Below are 24,405 nucleotides of genomic sequence, written 5' to 3'. Positions count from 1 at the left end.
GGAACTTCGTGAGGTGTGAAAGTGTGAAGCATACAAGTGTTAAATCAATGTACTTTTGCTAGCGCTTTGGTGGTTAACCAAAATGGAACATTTACACATTTCATTATATTTTTTTCTAAAAACTAGGAGTGTCAGAAAACATTATAATGAATTTATTGCTTATTTAAATAGCCATACTAAAAACTACAGAATTGTAGTATTGACTGTCAAGCATTCTTATCTATATGAATTCTGATATTCAATGTAACCACAGACTTATCTTGTTGTCTATCTTGGAGCTTATTAATATCCTTTCAGATAACTCAGAATAATCTTACTTTTAATCTGCCATTATTTTGAATGTATAGGCAATGTAAACTTTCTTAAAACTTTAAACAACATACTATAAATAAGTACAAACAATAAAAAGAGTAAAAGCAATATATGTATGTACACTTAATTAGATGTGTTCTTCATTTAGCTATCAAGTATTGTATGTAATTGACTATCTTCAGTTAATAGGAAATCATCAACCTTGTAAAAAAACTTCTTTTAGACAATTACTCAAGCATTTTGTAAATTTAATGACTAACAATATGAGCTGATTGCGGCAGTTTGTTAAATAGTATTTTTTCCCCATAATGTAATACTGTATACAAATTGAAAATAAAAGAAGGCATAGTAGGCACTAATCATCATTACTACTTACATTGAGTTTAAGTTTCCTTAAATAATCCTAGATAGTTTTGTACAAAGAGTTTGTATATTTACATTCCATTTCAGTGTGTTACCTAAGTATATCTCAAGGAGTTTAATAGACTGTTTTTGAAATGGTTTATTTAACAAGAAAATTATTGATTAAAAAAATTGTATTAGTAAATAAATTGTTTGTTTTGAACAATTCCACTGCCTTATTCATTCCTAAACTTTTTCCCCTGACTGCACTAAGATATAGTATCATCTGTGTATAATATTGATTTAAATGGTATACTACTTGGGAAATCATTTATTGTTATGAAAAATATAAAAGAGCCCAAAACAGATCCTTAATGAACACCTGATTTAATTAATTGAAAGTTGAAAATATTATTTTTCTGATAAACCATCTGTTTTCTGTTACAAGTAAGTCATTAAACTGAGTTCTTTGTCTCTCGGGCCATAACACTGAAGTTTTTCAGTAAAATTTTGTGTAAAATACAGTCAAAAGCTTTGGTTAAATCAATCAGTGTAGCACAAGTCATCATTTTGCCTTCAAAGACATTTAAAATAAAACTAACTACACTTTCCACTGCTTTAATTGTATTCAAACCTGTTATGAACCCAAACTGTTTGACACAAAGTGACTTATTATGTACAAAGAAATTATACAGTTAATCTTTTATACAAGCTTCACAAATCTTGCTTATTATAGGGACTAGTGATATAGGCTTGCAACTTGATAGACCTTCAGTGCATCTGGAAAAACTACTACAAATAATGCCCTATTGAACATAAATACTATAGGTTTGATTATTAACTGAAAGATTTCTTTGATTCTTCTATTTGACAACCCATATTAATCCTCACTGTGGTAAAGTTACAATCTTTTTTACCTGCAATTCTGTTATAGTTTGCCAAATAAACAAATTTCTTTGTATGATATTACTTAAACTCATGTATATATTTACATATTGCAACTAAATTAGCAGATCCTTGGTGTTTGATTTTAAATAATGCAAAAGTTGATGTTGCTCAGTCTGTTTCTGAATTTTATGAAATTTACAGCACATGTTATAATGTCTCTTGTGTATTGAAAAAAAAAAAACTGAGCAGTAAGAATAGAAAGCCCAATATGGGTGAGCTTAATTTAATATGATTAATTAATCTTAAAAATATTTGAGGAATAAGAATGACACTATTTTAAAATATTATTACAAGTCATGGTTAGCAAAGCAAGTAAAAAAGACAAATTAAACATGAAAAAGTGAATTATTATTCTAATTTAATTGAACAATGTGAAGGTGACTCACAACAGTACTGGAATGTGGTTAGAAAGATGGTAAGAAAAAAAATTGCTTGGAAAAGATTAAAATTGAAGGTAAAGAAATGGATGTAAAGAGTAATAAATATATATTTATATTTGCAAATGGTTTTAACCCTAGAACTGGCATGCAATCCAGTTGAATTGAAGAGCAACAGCAATGTGTCCTAGGTGAGCTATCTTAGTGCATGAAAGGCATCGGCAGGATGGCTGTGTGGAGTCATGGGTTCAATTCCCGCACCAGACTTCATTGAAGAATTAGTTTAAAATTACGACTTTGCAAGTTCTAGGGCTAATAAATATTATATCTCAGTTAAGATTTAATAAATTTGGTTGAGGATTTGTTTTACAAAGAGCACCATCAATATGTAGTTTTTTTTAGTTATTTGAGATAAAGTTAACTGATGTCATAAATACAATTGATAAAATGAAAAACAAATGAATTTGTGGTATTGATGGAATTAGTATTATAACTGTTGAGAAAAATTTAGATGTGCTTCCACCAATTTTTTGCAGTAGCCTATTTATAAAAGGTCATTTAACTCAGTGCACAATGCTAGAGAAATTTGAGATAGCCACTGTAGTACCAGTGTATAAGACGGAATGATAAGGTACTAGTGTCATATAGGCCAGTGTCATTGATAAGTACCAGTGCCAAGATTCTTGAAACTATAGTCAAAGATAAATTAATGCAATATTTGGATGAGTGGTTGATATTTTCTCCTGATCAAATTGGTTTTCTCCCGGGTAAGGGTACCGACCCATTGATTGAGAAACTTTTCAGCACTATTGTGAATGCTTCAGATGGATATAACTATGCATTATCTGTATGCCTCGATATGAGGAAAGCATTTGATGTTTTGGATATTGATATTCTTGAGAAGAAAATTAAAAAATATGGAATAGGAGGTTCAGCTTTGTCGTCGTTGAAGTCTTATTGTAGGGGCAGAAAACAAACTGTAAAGATAAATGAGGCGTTTAGTGACATGGTTGAACTACAATAAAGGACAACACAGGGAGGTGTCCTAGGGCCAATCATGTTCTGACATTCATAAGTATTCAACTGAATTCAAGAGTATTCACATATGCTGATGACATGCCCTTGTGTGTTCAGCGTACAGTAAGGAATCGCTAAAATGAAAGATTAGCAGTGCACTTGAAAAAATTTCCACATGGTTAATTAACAGATTGTTAATAAACACAATGAAATTAAAATGTTTAGTGTTTTTTGACACTAATCTGCCTAGGAAACAGATGCAAAATAGTTTTCAACATGTTTATTTTTTTAGTATGTCATAGATATAGCTGTAAATATCAATGCAAATGCTCCAATATAGAAGTTGTAGAACATGTGAAATATTAGGGATTTTTCATTGATTACAAGCTATGATTATATTGATTATAAATGGAACCATCATGGTGATTATTTAGGAATGAAACTGAGAAAAATCAATTATGTTCTATATCACATGAGAAGTTCTATTAAGGCCCACTTGATACAGCTTTACAGATCTGGGTTTGAAAGCTTGCTGAGGTATGGCATATTACATTTTGGAAGTATGTATTCAGCAGTAAAAACACTTGTAATTATGTGTCAGAGGCAGGCTCTACATATAATTTTTCAAGTTAAGAGGGGAGATAGATTAACCTATAGTTTACAGAAAATGGGCTGCTTACTATTAAACAAATAACACAAATTATTTTGTCTGACGTATGTGCATAACAGATTTGAACAGTTTCTAATGCTTCTTTAGTAGAGTTACGAGATTTGCACTTGATCTTCCACCTACAAGAATCACCAAGATCTCCAGAACATCAATTGACATTGTGGGCACTAATCTCAACAACCGTATGGTTCATGTTGACGTGATAAACAATGGGATCTCCGATCACACTGCGCAACTAACAAGTATTGATGTCCTGTCCAAAATAACAAAGAACTCCTCATCTTACAGACGTCACTTCCGCACACAGAACCTAACAGCACTTAAGAATCTTCTAGCTAAGCAAGACTGGCTTGAGGTTTACGACACTGAAAGTGCTGATTTAGCATACAACAGCTTCATTAACACGTTACTCATGGCACTGAACACAACTTGTCCCTACAAGCTCACCCGAAGAAAGCAAAACAAACGAGGTATTACTGACCTAGAGTCCGAAGAACTAAGGGAAACATTTATTAGATCCCAAGAAAGGTTTATCATCAGTGGCACTCAAGAAGACAAAATAGATGCTTCCCTGAAGAAAAAGGAGTACGACCTGAAGCTGAAATTGATCAGACAAGAAGCCAGTGAAGACCTTATATCAAATGCCACAGATAAGAGTAAAGCAATATGGAGCATCATTAATAGTGAAAGAGCACCACGCCGAGAGGACAGGAACATGGATTGGGAGTTAGAGATCATGGGGAAAACTACACAGGACATCAATAAAGTAGCAGACCATTTTAATGACTTCTTTGTTAATGTTGCGGATGCCACAATCAGAAATGCTAGGCCTATTGACGGTACAATGTCTGTTGTAAGTACCCCATAACTGATCATAGGCCCAACATAATATTCTTCATTTTTCAGCCGACAAATACTGAAGAGGCAATTAAGACCATTAAAGCACTGAAACCAAAGCTTTCTACAGGGTTCGATGATATCCCGTCTAAGTTGTTAAAGATCTGGAAAGAAGAAGTCTGCTTGCCACTAACAAACATAATAAATAAATCCCTAGCCCAAGGTGTTTTTCCATCAAAATTAAAAACTTCAAAAGTGCACCCTCTTCACAAAAAGGGAAGTAAAAAGGAATTACAAAACTATACGCCAATATCACTTGTCCCGGTGGTATCCAAAATTATCGAGAAAGTCGTGTTATCCAGACTACTAAACCACCTACAGCAAAATTCTCTTGTTCCCAAAAACCAACATGGTTTCATTTCTGGAAGGTTAACAACGACTGCCCTGGTGGATCTGGTTGAGTGCATTATTGACAGTTTGGAAGCTGGAAATACTGTGGCCAATGTATTCCTAGATCTTAGCAAGGCCTTTGACTGCCTCGACCATGGCCTACAGTAGAAAAACTGAGATCACTGGGAATAACAGACACAGCCTTGAACTGGTTTGGAGATTACCTTCACGACCGCAAGCAAATAGTAGAGCTGAAGCAACTCAAAAATGGACAAACAAAAACAGCTAGATCATCTCCCCTGAGAGTAAATAGGGGTGTTCCTCAAGGTTCGGTACTGGGTCCAGTGCTGTTTGTGCTCTATACTGAAGACCTTACTAGATACTTAGAGGCCTTCTGCCTCACTATCATGTATGCTGATGACACCGTCCTGATCACTAACAACAGATCAGTTGAAGCATTGGAGATATCAACCTACATTGCGATGAATATGGCACATGAATATTATATTAATAACGACCTTATACTTAATGAAGACAAAACAAAACAACTGTCAATAGGGCGACATAAGAATGACGTATCTGACCTACCCAACTTACAATCTGTAACATCCATTAAACACCTGGGTTTAATCTTGGATGACCGGCTCTCATGGCGTAGCCAAATCGACTCCTTATGCCAGAAGCTGAGTTCCTCTCTATTTGCTCTGAAAAGAGTCAAAGCAACCTGCACCAGTCCAGCGATTAAAACTGCCTATTTTGCTTTATTCGAGACCCACATCAGGTATGGAATCATTCTTTGGGATGCCTCCTCTGCCAGTAACCTCCAGCGGGTGCTAGTACTCCAGAAGAAGGCAAGTTAGGTGCATGGCCAGTCTTCAATATCGTGAGAGCTGCAGGATTGCTTTTAAGCAATTGGGAATTTTAACTGTGACATCTTTATACATAATGGAAGTCATCCTGTATGCCAGTAGCCTTGGGTTGCCCAGGAATGCCAATGCTCTCATACAACACCAGATTTACGGATGATTTTGCCCTTCCAGCACACAGAATGAGCCTTTTCGCCATGAAACCATCCTACGCTGGTGCAAAGCTATACAACTTACTACCACCTGAAGTCAAGAAGGGGAATCACATTTCCTTAAAGCAGATACTATGTAGCTGGCTCATCTCCGAAACCATCTACAGCCTGGATGAATTTATTGAGAGAGCAAGGAGTGCACATCTCAGATGAACTTTTCCAAAATTTTTATACTTATCTCTTCTAAAGTTTATTTCTGAGTTATGACTGTTTTAAATATTTGACGCTATACTGTTCTTTACGATTATGTAAATAAAGAGATTTGTCTATTATCTATTGTCTTGAATTGCCAAACTTGAATAAGGAACCCAGCAGAATGCAACTTTGTTACATGGGTCCAAAATTGTGCAATGAAATAATTCAAAATTTTGGCAATAACATCATATTTGGAAAGAAACTGAAATTTAAAATTCAAACTATAATTTTGTATTAAGTTAACAAAGATTGCAATGATGTATGTTAGTTATGTATTATAGTTAGTATTTATTCATTTAAAACCTTTCTTTTTTTACTATGGTTGTTATATAAATAATCAATTTATATATAATATATATATATATATATATATATATATATATATAGTCTATTGCCTTCTTGAAACAAAATAGAGCTATTTGTTATTACTATGAAATTATTTGTTATTATACTTAAAATTTGCTACTATCATCCAGTAATTTCATAGTTTACGTTTTTAATATAGTTTTTAAATAGTTATGTTCTATAATAATTATACGTATTTTGTACGTTTTCATAGTTAATTTATAGTTATTATATTTATTCCTTACTTATTTATTGAATTTCATTTTTAGTAGAGATTTGCCAAAAATATTTTTGCTTTCAAACCAAAAGTAAAGTAAAGTAATCTTGGGGAAAGTGATGCATAGTCTTGATGGTGTCATAAGCATGAGAGTTGTTATATGCTTTAGTGTATTCGATTAATTTCTTTGATATTTGTTCCATAAATGATTTTATTGTAAATTATAAAATTTTTCGCATGATAAGTTCACTAAGCACTGTTACTTTTTCTGTTTTGTTTATTATTATTGTTAAGAGATTTAATATTCTATTTATTGTTATTGCTGTTTATTGTTGTATACTCTATTTATATACTGTTTCTCTTTATATTTATGTGTCAAATGTAATGTAGGTTAGGGAGAATGTATTTAAAAATATTGCTTGTTGTATTCGGAGTTGTATGGAAAATAGTATGTAATATGGATGCTACAATATAAAATTAAGGGACTAAAGGATTACACTTTGAAAGTTAGCACACAAAGATTTAAAATAGTACAGTTATAGAATAACTTTAACCCTCCGACTGCCATCCAACAGATATCCAACTTATTCTACCAGACCACCACTTATTCTCATTTGTTATAGTACGTAAACAATCAAGTATCAATGTGATTTATATACCATTGAAAAGATAAGGAAGTTGCCGAACACAGCACTGGTTTTTTATTGTTCTATGAGACAATGGAGTAATTTTAGAATGACGTAGCTGTTTTCGTCTTTGCAAAAAAATTAATTCCATCCACTTTTTGGTTTTTGTGTTTAATAATTTTATAACAAAATATTACTATATCTATATATAAAGGGGTGCTAAAAATTCTTGAAATGATATAATATCTTCTGTACTCCTAAACAAACATAAAACTTTGTACAGTGATATAGAGTATAAAATTAAACTTTTTGAAGAAATCAGTAGTCTTCACCAACTCAGGAGGATGGTCCGTAAGAAAGTGATGGAAAATCTTAAATGTAGGCATAGATCATTGTGCATACCATTTTAAAGGTCTTAATTAGTAGAGCATCATGCCGCAAATTAGACCTCAAAAGGTTACTCCTAAACAAAATGGCGGCGCTCGAAAGTTTCAATACTGATCTTATGTGTAAGTTCAAGAAACCCAACAAACAATGGCTGACTGACTACAGTCCCTAGTGAAGTGTCTCCTAAGAAAGTAGTGTTTTAAGTGGTAATACCCCAACAATTTATTATTACTCTGCACATCAATCTTACCTTGGAACACTTGTAAGTAATTAACATAACATTTCTACCAAGAAACTTCAAACTTACAAAAGAATCACACAAATAACTGACACTGTCAAGCTAGTGGTCAGTAATCACTTCAAGAACTAATACTTTGTTAAAGATATTTCTGCTACTATAAAAGTAATACAAAAGTAAAATCAAACAAGACTTAATACACTGCTCTTTAATTAAATACAACTTTATTATCAACTGGCCACATAAACATTCATAAATGACGTCAGAGGCCATCTCATCAACCAAGACGTCTAAACCTCCAACTCATCATCAACAACTGCAATACAGCTGGCAGTGAGGCTTAATCATTTAAACAGTAGCAATCACACCAGCACTGTGGAAAGAGCAACTCAACACCTGTGCTGACTCTGCAGTGGCACGCATTCCTGCAGAGCCTACCTCAACTCTGTAGTACAGCACTACTACAGCAGTATACACGGCTGGCCGACCATACTGTATGCATTGCTGACAAGACTTAATTGCCTTATTACTGTACCTTATATTGACATTTATTGTAGATTGATATTCATTGTGCAAATTTAAGCAAATATGGCACAGGGCGGAAGCACTTGTTTCACAAAAGGTGATTTTGTGTTTGCCAAACTTAAAGGCTACAACCCCTGGCCAGCAGTAATTGATGAAGTCCTCAATAACAATGATAAAAAGGCTCCATCATATACTGTAACATTTTTTGGGGACAAAACTACTGCCAAAATTAAGGAAAACGACCTCTACTCATACTACGAAAACTTACAACTTTATGGTAAAGAAAAATTAGACAACTTTAAAAATAAACGGCTTAATAATGCTCTAAAAGAGGCAGATACTGCCTACCGAGCTACCTGTCACCAAGCCCTACTAGCTGAAAACATGGACACAGCACAAATCCAAAATGACCAATCCCCTGTGAGAATGTGCAATCTGGAATACATGGAAGCTAAGGTACAGAACCAGGGGAACCCTGATGAAGCCGACCTTGAAACCTCATTGACCTTAGCTGCTGAAATCGGAAATGCCTTACTCCAAGAAAACGACAATCTAAAAAAACAAATCTGTGATCTTAAAAAACAAAATGTCATCCTAGAAACCAACCTAGCCAGCATGGAGGCAAAAACAGAGGCACTGCTGAAGGAAGAAGAAAAATACCTAAACAAAATTGAAAGACTTCATGAGGAACTTGAACAGACCTCTCAGCAGCTTGTAAAAAGTAAACAAACTCAACTTGACCTCCAACAGATCTTTGAGGAGCATGACATCAACCAAAACCAAATGTTTACAAAGCAGTTAAATAAAATAAATGAACTAGAAAAAATAAATGTAACCTTGACAAAAAAATTAAAACATACCCAAGAAATAAACAACCTTTCAAGAAAGCCACTGCCATCTAAAAATTCCGAGACCCAGACATGCAATGAACCCTCATTATCGACCACATCAATCTCACCAACACTTCTTCTAGAACTGGACCGCATAAAAAAGAATCAAAATGATTTTGAACACACTCTTAAAATTATTGTAGAGCAACTGAAATCTAAAATTCCGGAACATGAGCCAAAAACTTTGGATATCAAGACCGGCTACCTAAAAACAAACAAACCAAATATGCACTCAAACAAGGGTCCAAAAAATCACTCAAAAAATCATCAAAAACGGAACTTATTCAGTGTCTCACTGCAAGTAGCAAAGAGTAAGCCAAAGAGTGATGAAACAAAACTCTTGACTGAATGTCAAACAGAACTTGCAGGGATAGTCAACAAAACCCTTCCAGAAAAACTGTCTGAACCTAATTTAACAAGAGAAACCACACATATCATGCCTATAACACTGATTAATATCCCACCCACACTGACACAGACCGGGAAAATCAGCCAGATTCCTCCACAAAAACTTCACACACCTTCACAGACTGGGGGAGTCAGCCAAACCCCAACAGAAAAACTGCCCACACCTTCACAGACTGGGGGAAACACCCAAACCCTGACAGAAAAATTACCCACACCTTTTCAGACTGGGAGAAACAGCCAAACTCCGACAGAAAAACTGCCCACACTTTCACAGACTGGGGGAAACAGCCAAACCCCGACAGAAAAACTGCCCACACCTTTTCTGACTGGGAGAAACAATCAAACTCCGACAGAAAAACCGCCCACACCTTCACAGACCGGGGGAAACAGCCAAACCCCGACAGAAAAACTGCCCAACCATACACAGACAGCGATGCAGCAAAGTGACGATGAAGACATGGAAGTCACTGAAACTAGAGCACCAGCCAACAAGATCATACAGAATATGTCCATAAACAGTAACAGTGGCCGCATCTCCTATCTTATTCAAGAGGATAAGAAGAATTTGGAAAACATCAAAATCTTTTCCTTTCCTCCAGAAGAAACCCCCCTCCTCACCACTCAGTATCAAAATGACAAAGACCTTCCTCAGACATGCAGCCTCCTCTTCTACGACATAGATAGTATAAGCCCCAAAAAGCCCTCTAACTTTCCCCTTCAAATATCGACAGACACATCCCACAGGCTTCTAAACAAGAAACTTTCCTACAACAACTTTGTTACCTCACAGGACAGAAATGGCAACACGCATATCATCATCTGCTACTCAAATTCTCAAAATAATTGGAAGAAAAAGTTTTTTAGATTCCTGGAAGTAGCCAATGACTGCATTAAGTTTCCTGTACTTTTCTCCCTAAAGATAGAAGAAATCCAAAAAACACTACAAATCAACCAAGTAAACATCAGAGAGTTCCTCCATGTAATTCTGCAATACTCCTGCAATGCTTACCTGCACCGGCTCCGTATATATACAGGAGACAAGAAAATGAAAACCATCGTAGATGATATACTTGACAATATAATCGACAAGACCCAAAGGAAAGTTGCAGGAGTATCACCAAACAGGGACACTCCAATCTACAACGCCTGGAGAACCACACGAGGCTCCCTCTCACAACCCAATCTTTTCTCTCCACTTCGAGCAAGTAATATGAACAAAGCAAGCTATATGCAAGGAGCTTTGCAAGAGCAAAAACAGCTATGGAGGGCTAAAGAAAATTTCATATTGCAAGACCTCAGCACAATATATAAGGAATTTGACATAAGCCATATCCAGGATGACAATCACAAACTACAGATCTTCTACAGAACAACCAAAGAAAAGTATGCCATAATTAATCTTAAAACGGGAGAGTTTTTAATAAAACATGACACCCAGAAAAACTACAGTTTTGGTTATGATGGGGCACGACTCATAGAATTGACAAAGGAAAACGGCCAAAAATATGCACCTGCACCAAATAATATCTACATTAATGACAATGTCCTGGTCTCAGACGAAACGCAACTCTTAAATGACCTGAAACTTTACAACAGTGTCAAAAATGTTGATATAACCGCCACACCTGATCTCAAAATACATCTTGTTCAGGGTGTACCAGACTGCGGCAAAACGACATTCATACTTAATAATTATCAATACGGTGACCTCATTTTATTCCCTACCAGAGAATCAGCTCAAGACTTTCAAAGACGCTTTCACAAACTACACCCAGAGGAAGACAAAAGCATTAGCAAAGACACTTTCAGAACACTACACTCATTCTTGATCAATTCCACCCACCACATACAGAAAGGTAACAGCTATAGGAGGGTTATCATTGACGAGGCACTTATGCTGCACGCCGGGGAAATCCTCTTTGCCGCTATCCTTGCAAAAACCCAAGAGATAATGCTTATTGGAGACATCAATCAGATTCCCTACATAAACAGAATAGGAAATTTTGAAGTCAAGTTTCACAAAATTTCTGAAATTGCAGTTATCACAAAAGAATTGAATATAACCTACAGATGCACAAGAAGTGCCACAGCTATCCTATCTGGACACTATCCTCAAGGAATGATGACAACAAGCGGTATTGAAGGTGAAATGAAACAACAACTATTTGACACTCTTGAAAGTCTTCAGCATACCATTGACAAAAGCAAACACACCTGCCTCGTCTTCAAACAATCTGAGAAACGTGAGCTAATTAAACTAGGGTTTAGAACATCAACAATCCACGAATTCCAAGGAAGGCAAGCCGAGGACATAGTCATAGTACGCACATCCACAAAACCTGAAGACATCTACAACTCTACCCCCCACTGCCTTGTGGGTGTAACAAGACACACAAGATCCTTTCTGTATATTTCACCAAACACAGACGATACACTTAGTAACTGGATACGAAAAGCAAACTCTCTCAACTCTCAACAGCTCTTAAATTGCACTATAGACAAGGAAGCTGAAAACTCACCCCCACCTAAGGAAGATAGAGTCCAAAATAATTTTTTAGCCAAAATCAAAATTCCCAAAGAAAAACACAAATTACAGCTGAAGAAAAAACCACTGACGTTCTGGAACTCCCTCTACAAGAAAATAAAAAAAACTCGAAACCCAGAAAAACTAAACCAACCGACAAGGGACTCAAACTCACCCTCGCCCACCAAAACATAAACTGGCTGTCAAAAAAGACTGATCGACTATCACACTTTCTCAGTGACACTCAACCGGATCTTATAATTATCACAGAACATGGCCTCTCACAAGAAAACCTGGAGAACACAAGGCTGGATGGCTACACACTAATAGGTGGCTTTACACGGAAAACTCACATTAAAGGAGGAGTGGCAGGGTATGCAAAAAATGGCATGGAAAAGCATATAAAATTCCTTGGCGCAAGCAACGAAGAGTCTGAGCTAATATGCGAAACTGCTCTTTTTGAAGTAAAGCTAAAGAAAGAGACCATCCGCGTACTAGGAGTGTATAGGCCCCCAAGAGCCAATCTAGAACAAGAAATTGAAATTTTATCAGATCAACTTGAACATGCTCTTCGCACAAAGAAGCCCACTGTCATCATGGGTGACATAAATATTAACAACCTCGACAAACACGCAAATGACTCTGACAACAATAAGCTTGAAGAATTCTTAACCTCCTTTGACCTTACTAGGCTAAACCTACCACCCACTAGAATCACACATGAATCAAAAAGCTCAATAGACTGGATCTGCACAAACGTCGACCCCCAGCTCATTCAAACCTCCATACTATTATCTGGACTCTCAGATCACACGGCTCAAATCGCCACATTTCAGCTACCATCACTAGACAAACCAAAGACAACCATAGAAAGAAAAAGAATAATTAACAAAAACACATTACAGCTCTTTAAAACCAGACTAATGGACCAAAACTGGGATACTGTCTGCCTAACACAAGATGCCAATCAAGCCTATGACATTTTTCATAACACAATACAGACAATAATGAACGAAGTCTGCCCTATTAAAACAACCAGAAACAAGGGACACAAACAAAGAAAATACTGGGATGACGAATGTACCAGACTAAAAAGCCTATATATTGAAGCTCTGGAAAAAGAACTCTGCACAGGCCGACCTGAGGACAAAGCTGAAACTGCAGCAAGGAAAAAAGACTATGACCAAAGGCTTAAAACACTAAAGAAAACACATACATCTGACTACATTACAAATGCCGACAACAAATCCAGAGCTTTATGGCAAGTAATAAACAATGAAAGGAAGGTAAAACCCAACCAGGTGAGCAAATGGAAACTCATTGCAGACGGCAAGACACTACAGGACCCTGCTAAAATAGCAAACTGCCTCAATAGTTACTTTGCAACAGCTGCTGAAAGGATACTCCAGACAAACAACATTAACATAAAATATAGCAGCCAGGAGACACCCCCAATCACTAACTTCAAACTTCAACTCCAGCCTGCAACCCAGACAGATATACAAACAGCCATAGACTCTCTAAAACCTAAAACTTCATCAGGAATTGACGAAATATCAGCCAAACTTGTAAAAACCTGCAAAGAAGAACTCACTATTCCACTAACAGCTGTTATAAACAAGTCTCTTTTACAAGGTGCCTTCCCAGCACAACTAAAAATTTCCAAAGTCTATCCAAAATATAAAAATGGGCCAACCACCGACACAAAAAGTTACAGACCAATATCACTCATCCCCACATTCTCAAAAATTTTTGAAAAAATTGTTCTCAACAGACTTCTTTCTCATCTAGAACAAAATTCACTTCTAACAAACCAGCAACACGGTTTTCTCAAAGGCAGGTCTACTACTACGGCCTTAGTACAACTCACTGAGTACATAATTGACCAACTAGAAGATGGCTGTGCAGTAACTGGCTTGTTCCTGGACTTCAGTAAGGCGTTCGACTGCCTCAATCACAAACAACTCCTCAAAAAACTAGAAGCCCTGGGCATTGAGGGGATGGCGGGAAAATGGTTCCAGAGCTATCTGACTGACAGACAACAACTAGTTGAAATTCAGCATGTAGAGAACAACACTCTTCATAAAATACATTCTGAAATGACTGCCGTGCAAAGAGGAGTGCCACAGGGATCAGTTCTGGGACCGGTCCTGTTCCTCCTCCTCACAAATGATCTCCCAGACTATCTCCAGGAACACTGCCAAATCACAATGTACGCAGACGACACGGTCCTCACACTAAAAAATAAATCGGTAGAAACTCTAAACAGAAACGCCAACACTACTTTCAATAAGACTAAACAGTACTGCACCCACAACGAACTTGCGCTCAACGAAAAAAAAACTGTCCAAATCAATTTCACTACCAAAAATAAAAACACAAACATAACACTTCCTGGGCTAGAAGCACAACAGAATACAAAGTACCTTGGAGTCATTATGGATTCACATCTTACATGGAAGCAGCACATCGACCATCTCTGCAAGAAACTTAGTTGCGGCATTTATGTCATAAGGCGAATAATGCAAATAAGCGACCAGGAAACTGCAAGAACAGCCTACCATGCCTTATTCGAGTCACACCTCAGATATGGCATGGTGGTATGGGGAGGAACTTCCAACAACAACCTCGAAAGAGTACTGATCCAACAAAAAAGAGCTGTAAGATGTCTTGCAGGCCTTAGATACCGAGAAAGCTGCAGAAATGCCTTCAAAGAGCTGAAGATTCTTACAGTAACTGCACTCTACATCCGTGATGCTATTCTCCATGCCATTTCAACAAGCCAAACCAGACATAGAGACATACATCATCACAACACACGAAATGCTGCAAGTTTTACTCTGCCACCACATCACCTAAGTCTGTACGAGAAAAAACCATCCTACAAAGGAGCACTTCTCTACAACCATCTGCCCGAAGATCTCAAAAAAGAACCAGCACAACGCCTCAAGATCCAGCTCACAACATGGCTACAAGACCGACCTTTCTACACTGAAAAAGAATTTTTTGACAACCAGCTCTTCTTTTAACAAACTGACTGTAAAATAAAAAAATTTTTGACGCATGTACTATTCTCAATGAATACGTAAATAAAGATTATTGTCTATTGTCTATTGTCTATTGTCTATTTTATTGTAACCATATCAGATGAAGCTACAAAACTTCACACATGGTTATTCAACACAACACCTAGTTTAAGATGTATTCAGTATCCCGCTATTCTTCTATGGGAACGGTCAACGAGGTCAATAGAACATTTTTTAAGTAACCATATGTTGATATGCACATTATTTTAAAGAGCTAGTCAAGCAAAGAAGTTTGCAGCAAAATACACTTCAAAAGTTTTATCCGTTACAAAACAGTGGCAGTTCGAAGATAGTAAATTCAGTAGAACATTTATGAAGTTGCTTTAATTAGTTTAATTTCAAATTACTAATTTTTAGTGGTTAGTAACAACAGCAATACAAAATCACCTGTCAAGATTGTTATTGGAGGTATTCAAATTGATTCCCCTCGGCTTCTTGTCAATATTCTAGCCAATGATAAAACACTGACAACACATTGTTTATTACATTTATTAGAATACGCACAGCTTCTTCTACAATCCTCCAGAAAAAAAATCTTTTGGAAATTTATAAATTTTTTAATACGAGTGAAGTACATAATAGTTTTAAGCAATGTATTGTTTTTCCTTAAGGGGTTAACAACAAAACAAGTAATAACAAGAAGAGTAACAAGTAAATAATGGTAACAGATCAAGAAAAGTAAAGGATATTTAACTAAGTTGCCTTGTAATCTTTAGAGGAATTTTTTAATATAAAAATAATTAATTAATTTAAAGAAGTACCAAAGAAAAATTGTTACTATTTTTAAAAGATTTATATATTTAAATTCTTATTATTATTTAGTTTTATTGAAGTGACATTATTTGTACCTTGTACATATTATGGAATAAAGTGGTTTGGCTATGAGTATATTAATTAATTAATATGTTAATATTAATTAATTATTAAGAAAAACATTCAACAGTTTTGATTTGTAAATGAACTGCATTTATTGTAAAAGGTTATATATACAAAGCATCTTATCAAAACACTCAAGATTATCTTTGGTTATGATTGATAAAGAAACAACAACAGTTTGAAGATCAACAACTCTAGTATATTGCCCAACAGAAAGGAAATCTGAACTACAATAACCCATCCATACGCTGCAATATTAAAAAAATGTCCCAGCTTTACACTTTCTAACCAGCAGTTCAGATTAATTAAAATCACAAAATACCTTACAAACATTAACAAATAAATTGAATGTTAATTATGCCACTCCTTCTGCAGTATTAATAACTTTAAATTTACTTTAGACATTAGTTACTGTTCTGGATGTATAAATTAGTTACTGTTTTTAACACTTTTACCATATCATCGGTCTGTGAGACCGGAGGGGAATTTCATGTTTCTGAAATTGGCACTACTGGTGTTCGGTTGCCCCCTCCACGCTCAGTAGCTGTCAACCGGTCTCTCCTGAGCCGTTTTTGATTGGTTTTAGTTTGTCTAGGGCGTTTGACCTTGAATCAGTCCAGTTATTTTGTGAGCGCTACGGTCTACTGTACCGGACGATACGGTTACTGTAACTATTCTACCGGTCTGTCATACCGGGTGATACGGTTAAAGTGTGAATAGTTATTACGTGTTTGTATATTTTAGTTTTTATGTTTTATTATAACTGTTATAATCATGAGTGACTCGGAAATTTTAAGAGTGAACGATGGAAGATTTAGCGAGGGACTTTTATAACTCCTACATAACGTTGAAGGGGATGATAGTGACGATGAACCTGTTGACGATTTGGATGAAGATCCAAACTATGTAGTGTCTGATAACGAACTAAATCAAAGTGAAAGTGATGATAGTTTTGCTGTTGATGAACTCCAACTGGAAGATGAAGATGACATCCACTATAGTGTCGAAAATTATTTGGTTCAGGAATCTGAAGATGACTTTTTTTGGGGGAAAGATGATAGCGTATGGTGCAGAAAGAAGCCACCCAAGCAGCGCAGAACACCTCAACATAACATTTTGTGGGGACCATTACCCGGGCCTACTGCAAGAGCAAGAGCCTTAGGTAACAATCCACTCATTACAAGATTTGAATTCATAAAACCTCTGACCTTAAAACTTATTAAGCCTAACATGACAAGATGCCTAGAAATTCAAAATTTGCCAAGAGACGTTAGACGCGTCATCACGGAGTACGTTGGAGAAACAGAAGCTGCAAATCCTAATGAATGTATTACTAGTGGCAAACTGGAAAAACGGAAGACATGTTTCAAGTGCCCAGCCGCTAAGGAAAGAAAAACCAATTACAAATGTATCAAATGAGGATAACCTATTTGTTTGGAGTGCAGCAGAAAGTTGTGCATTTCATGTGTTCAGAATATCTAAAATCTGTGGATACTTTTTTTGTATGTACTTATGCCTTTTTTAAGTTTTAATAGCTTTTGTAAAAATGTACGTGTATTTCTGATACTTGTAAATACAGCTTTATACTATAACAGTATTCTAGAATATTATTTTCCATCCTAAATTCCCCAAATAATTAAGTTTTATAATTTTTTGCAATTATAAAAACTAAAAAAATATTAATTGTAGTTTTGTTATCAACAGGGAATAATTGTAAATATATTTTGTGTTTAAATCTGAACTAAAAAAATAGAATAGCCCAAAACCAGCAAAAAACCTCCCTCAGGTCTGTGAGACCGGTATCATGAGACCGTAATTTCATGATACGGTAAAAGTGTTAACAATGTATAAATTTGTCTTCTTATTTACACATCCTGTAACATTAAAAATGAACATAATGTTAGTTGAATTGCTGAAACAAAGAAAAGGTAACAGAAAATAATGTATTATGAGGCAATGTTTCAATAGCAAACACATTTTGATTTCTATTAATCCTATTTTTAGAAATAGAATAGAATGGGTCATGTGTATTTGCTTTTGGAAATCAAGCCAATACTAGAGGCAGGTGTTCATTGATCATGTGTACTTGTTTGTGGACTCTATTTTTTCAATCCATTTTTATTTGACAAAAGAATAGGAAATGCTACAACCTCGGAGTAATTATACTATACTCACTTTAAAGGGAGAGTGGGTCAATCATTACATGATTTAGTAAAGTTAAAATATGAATAGGTACTTTACATTCTCAAACATGACTTCAACAGAAAATTTCCAGGTGTGGAAAAAAGACTAAATGGTTTAAAAAAAAATAAATAACCAACAATGAAACTGATTCAAGATGTCTCATTGCTTATTACAGAAGGGTGTTCATGGAAATTAATGAATATAACATTAAACCAATCAAATTGATGTTTAAGATATAAACAGCATGTTCTTTAATTGATGTCCTTCTTTGACCACACACTCATCCAGTCTTGCACTGAAGCTGTCAAACAGATTCACTAACATTGCAGGATAAATTTTTGTGACTTCTTGGCTTATGGCCACTATCAATTTCTCAAGTGTGTGGGCTATATTTGTGCAAGCCCTTGCTTTAAGGAACCTGTACAAGAAAAAAATCACAAATGCTAAGTTCTGGGGAGCAAGCTGGCCATGCAATTTCCCCAAAACACGAAATGATTCAGCCATTAAACTTGCCCCTCCAAAATTGCTCATCATCTCATTGACAGTTGTAGCAATTGCTCCATCATGCTGGAACCACATCTTCCTGCATACTAAATGATTTCCCTGGAGTTCAGAGACCAGAAAGTTTTTGTTACACTCCACCACACAGTAACCATGGGACTATGCAGAGGACATCCAAGTTGAAAAAAATGAAATGAAATGAAAAATGTCTTTATTGAATACAACGTAAAACATATTCAATTGGCGAGGTTAGGACTATTAAGTCCTCTCTTACACCTAACCATAAATTAATAAACTCAACTTAATTAATTAATTAAGTTGTTCATGATTTGTAGGAGACTAATAAGGAAAGTTGTTTATTAACATAACTGTCTAGATGAAAATGTACTTCATCAATGATCATTAAAAGATTTTCATCAGACATTAAAAGATCAATCATTTGTTCTGCAAATTCTTTCCACATTGCATAAATCATTAGGCTTTAGCTGTTGGACAATAGCCCATTTTATATGGGTGGAAATGATAAAATCAAAACACAGTATTCGTCTTTTCGAGTGGTCAGACATGCACAAAGCAGCAGCTTGTTTATGGGCCGGCCACCTAGGACTGGCTTCCACAGCTCCTCTTAATCATTCAATATTCTCTGGTATCTGGGCTGACCTTCGATGGCCTTTCAACTTAACATTGAACCAGTAGATCTGAAGTTACTCACAGCAACGCAGAAATCCCCGCTTTTAAAATATGCCTCAACAACAAACCTGCGGTGCTCAGCCTCCTCCATGGCTACTAAAAAAAGTCTGCATGTAGGCTCTAGAACACGCCTATCCACACCAATCACCTGCCACACATTACGATGGCGAAACCATCATTTTACATCATTCATTTTATAGCTCCCTGTAAAAGACTTTTTGTGTAAGAAGATTAAAAAGAAAAAAATCTCTTGGGAAATCCGGTGATATGGCAACTCAAACAGGTAGTAGGTATGTTCTTATATTAAGACTCCCCGGAGGGTTCACTTCTGGCTGGTTTATACCTGCCAGTGGACCCAAACACTGGATGTAGCCAAAAAACGATGTGTCATTTTCAGTGGATGTCTAGATGTCCATGAGTGACAAATTATAACTTATGGTACATGAAATTCTCAACAACGTCTGGATATTGGGAAACAAGTCCTTGTTACATAAATTCAAGACATCAATTGCAATTTAGTATGTTAGAGCGGGTCTTGAAGCTGTTGTGCCACAATTGAAACTCAGCCTTGAGTAGGCCCCCATTTTCAGATACATATTTTTAATAAAATTACACAGTTTTAGAAAATTGAGTTGTGTTTTGTCTTGGAAGTCGCTCCATGCAACTTTTTTTTATTTCCACACATGAAAAGAGGCTTGAAAGGTCAACGATTTGACAGCGTTGAAGAGGTTAAGAAAAAAAACGAAGCTTGAGTTTGCAGCCATTTCTAAAGATGACTACAAAAAATGTTTTGATCAATGGACATACCGTTGGGACAAGTGTATTAGTTGAAATGGAGATTATTTTGAAGGAGATAAGGTCGTATTGTAAAAAATTTGATAATATATAATTTTTATAAAATAATTCCGGTTTTTTTTGGGTACCCCCTCGTACAGTTAAAGCGCTAGCGGCGAATCGTAAACTCAAATTCAACAAATGAGTGTTGTAGCAACTAAGCTTATTTCCCATGGCAACGGCATGTAGGCATGGTGAAAACACAACACACTAAACGGACATCAGCACTAGCAGTCTGTTCTGCTGTTTGCATATGTGAACGCTTACGCTCATTGACTTGAGTAGTACCATAAATTCAGTGTTATAAATTGGTCTAACAAGTAACGATTATTCTATTTTGAAGAAATGGGAAACGTACCCATACTATTTAATTTAGAACCCATTTTGTGCAGTCAATTTCTTAAAAAATATCAATAATTTTGATAGGGCTGACACCAAGCCCTTGGAGAAGTGGGATTAAGCCCCCAAAGTCCACTTTGATTTAAACTACTTAGCAATACTTTGAAGGGCAGTGCTTGTTCAAATTTTTTAGTCAATGGGTTAGTACGGTACATAAACATGTTAGTAAAAACTCAAAATCAAGAAAAACACTAAAATAAGAGAATTTACTCTCAGCAAACTGTATGTTAAATAAAGGTTAAAATTTATTTAATTGAATATTATGAAAACAAAAATGAAGTAAAGAATTTTTTTTTAAATTACCTTTTTTAACTGTGTCCTGGGACCATCTTTATTGGTAGCGATATGAAGTCTAATACGATGTCCACGAACCAGATGACCATTCAAGTTTTTCAAAACAGCTGCTCCAGATTCTTCATCTTTCATATGCAGGAATCCAAAATAATCTTTAATAATAAATTCAATTACTTCCCCATATTTTCTAAACAAGGGTAGCAGATCCTCTTCTCTAGTGTCACTAGATAAATTACCCACATGGATTTTGAAGGTTTTTGTCATTGTTTTTCTGAAAACAAAAAAATTGTATTAGAGTAGATTAACACCTTTACCGTATCATGAAATTACAATCACTTACAGTATCATCCGGTCTCACAGACCTGAGGGAGGTTTTTTGTTGTTTTTGGGCTATTCTTGTTTTTTAGTTCAGGTTTAAACACAAAATATATTTACAATTATTCCCTGTTGATAACAAAACTACAATTAATATTTATTAAATTTTTATAATTGCAAAAAATTATAAAATTTAATAATTTGGGGAATTTAGGATGGAAAATAATATTCTAGAATACTGCTGTAGAATAAAGCTATATTTAAAAGTATCAGAAATACACATACATTTTTACCAAAGCTATTAAAACTTAAAAAAGGCATAAGTACATACAAAAAAAGTATCCACAGATTTTAGATATTCTGAACACATGAAATGCACAACTTTCTGCTGCACTCCAAACAAATAGGTTATCCTCATTTGATACATTTGTAATTGGCTTTTCTTTCCTTAGCAGCTGGGCACTTGGAACATGTCTTCCGTTTTTCCAGTTTGTCACTAGGAACTCATTCATTGATTTGCAGCTTCTGTTTCTCCAACGTACTCCGTGATGACGCGTCTAACGTCTCTTGGCAAATTTTGAATTTCTAGGCGTCTTGTCATGTGAGGCTTTACAAGTTTTAAGGTCAGACGTTTTATGAATTCAAATCTTGTAATGAGTGGATTGTTACCTAAGGCTCTTCCTCTTGCAGTAGGCCCAGGTAATGGTCCCCTCAAAATGTTATGTTGAGGTGTTCTGCGCTGCTTGGGTGGCTCCTTTCTGTACCACACGCTACCATCTTTCCCCCAAAAAAAGTCATCTTCAGATTCCTGAACCAAATAATTTTTGACACTATAGTGGATGTCATCTCTTCATCTTCCAGTTGGGGTTCATCAACAGCAAAACTATCATCACTTTCACTTTGATTTAGTTCGTTATCAGACACTACATAGTTTGGATCTTCTTCCGAATCGTCAACACTATCATCCCCTTCAACGTTATGTAGGAGTTGTAAAAGTGCTCATTAAATCTTCCAACGTTCACTCTTAAAATTTCCGAGTCACTCTTGATTATAACAAGTTATAATAAAACAAAAAAACTAATATATACAAACACGTAATAACTATTCACACTTTAACCGTATCACCCGGTATGACAGACCGGTAGAATAGTTACAGTAACCGTATCGTCCGGTACAGTAGACGGTAGCGCTCACAGAATAACTGCACTGATTCAAGGTTAAACGCCCTAGACAAACTAAAACCAATCAAAAACGGCTCAGGAGAGGCCAGTTGACAGCTACTGAGCGTGGAGGGGTCAACCGAACACCAGTAGTGCCAATTTCAGAAACATGAAATTCCCCTCCGGTCTCACAGACCTGTGATACGGTAAAAGTGTTAATATACCATCAAATTTAAAATGTTTACAGCAAGTTTTCTTTAGAAGTAAAAATCTAAAAAAAAATTTTTATCAGAAAAATCCCCACTCAGCCAAAAATAAACCGAAACTGACTAAAGGAAAACTCTAGACTCTGATTAATCATTGAAAAAATATAGTTTTTTTCACAGATAGGGCTGGTTTCCTATTTAGCTTTAGCCTGACACATGAAGCAAGGATATTACCAAATATAATGACAGCTAGAAACAATACAATACAAACAAGGTAATCAATACCTATAGAAAGTGCTCCAGCGATAGACAAGATATGAACCTGATATAAGATATCTCTCACCTAGGGTGTATGTCTTCAGGCCCTTGAGAGGAGAATGTAATGAAGCCTTCAGAGCACCAGACACCACACCGAAGTAGTAACCAAGTCTTACTATGACATGCAGGGCTATGCATGGATAGACCATTTATATCCCTAGCTACCCATGGAAATCAAACAACTGCCCTCAACACCTGATATTGAGGAGAATAGATAATTAACAGAACCAGTAATATTAACACAGTATTAAAGTGAACTGAGTGTCACTGGAACACTGGAGGTTACGGCATGCTCCCGTAAACCTTACATGAGAACTATGAAAAGTGATGCTGAGAATCGTACTGTGCTGTGGCTACAGCACATTTTCTCCTGCTAGAATAAACTCTGCCGTATAACTTTTAAGTCTTTGGTCAAGCTGTTTCTCTACTGCAGCTTGCTCCTGTTGAGATTAACTGAGCTGATGTGTTTTCCAACTGTTATTTTTAAATCATTGTTATAGCTGGTATTTTGATATTATATCTGTAATATTGTTGGCCATTGAATTATTAAGTGTTAATGTATATTAGATATGGCACAAGATATAGATCATACACTATGGAAAAGAATTTGTATTTAGTAGTCTAAGCTCTTTGTTGTAACCATCTGATCCCAAGAAAACTGGAGAAGAAAGGAGGGAATAAAGCTATATAAATGTGACCAAGTCTGGTACACAGATGGCTCCTTGATGGAGGGGAAATCTGGCTATGGGGTGTGCAGTTCATCTCCAACAAGTAGTTAAATAATAAAAGTGAAGACAGTAAGGAAGTAATTTACAATAATTAAATAGTAATTTAATGATTTCTGCAGTCTTCCTCTAGCAGGTTATTGCAAACTGTGTGCTTAGCTGATTTGATCATGGTTTTCTGAACCTGGATTTGTATGAGCTATAGTTGATTGTTCACCGACAGAAAACCTGCCTTATCACTGTTTGTTAACCAACAGCAAACCTGCCTTATCACTGTTTGTTTAAATTGCATTTGACTCAATTCTGCCAGTGTTACTAACTGTTATCAATTTATCCACATACTATTACCTGACTATTGAAAACAAATAACAAACATTATTTCAAGTGAAACAATTTTGATCAAGCAACAAAATCAGCTGATAAACTGTGTTTCTTGTAATGAACTGTAAAATTGTAAAGGGTGATTTTTTTATTGGTGCGGTTTTTAAAAC

General features: G+C 35.7%; 1 protein-coding gene across 2 annotated transcripts in view; it reads right to left on the bottom strand.

Annotated features, from left to right (window-relative positions):
• The window catches only part of LOC124354452 (ankyrin-1-like), a 59,351-nt gene that overhangs the window by 20,360 nt on the left and 14,586 nt on the right, over window positions 1–24,405 (bottom strand). For both annotated transcript variants that reach the window (XM_046804908.1, XM_046804907.1), the window contains exon 2: window positions 21,200–21,461. In XM_046804908.1, coding sequence (XP_046660864.1) covers window positions 21,200–21,454 — 255 coding nt within the window. In that variant the 5' untranslated portion in view covers window positions 21,455–21,461. The remainder of the gene's footprint in view (window positions 1–21,199; window positions 21,462–24,405) is intronic.

The sequence above is a fragment of the Homalodisca vitripennis genome, chromosome 2 (assembly GCF_021130785.1).
Source record: "Homalodisca vitripennis isolate AUS2020 chromosome 2, UT_GWSS_2.1, whole genome shotgun sequence".
NCBI lineage: Eukaryota > Metazoa > Arthropoda > Insecta > Hemiptera > Cicadellidae > Homalodisca > Homalodisca vitripennis.
Note: the sequence above shows the minus strand (reverse complement) of the source record. Positions and strands in the feature narration are given on the sequence as shown.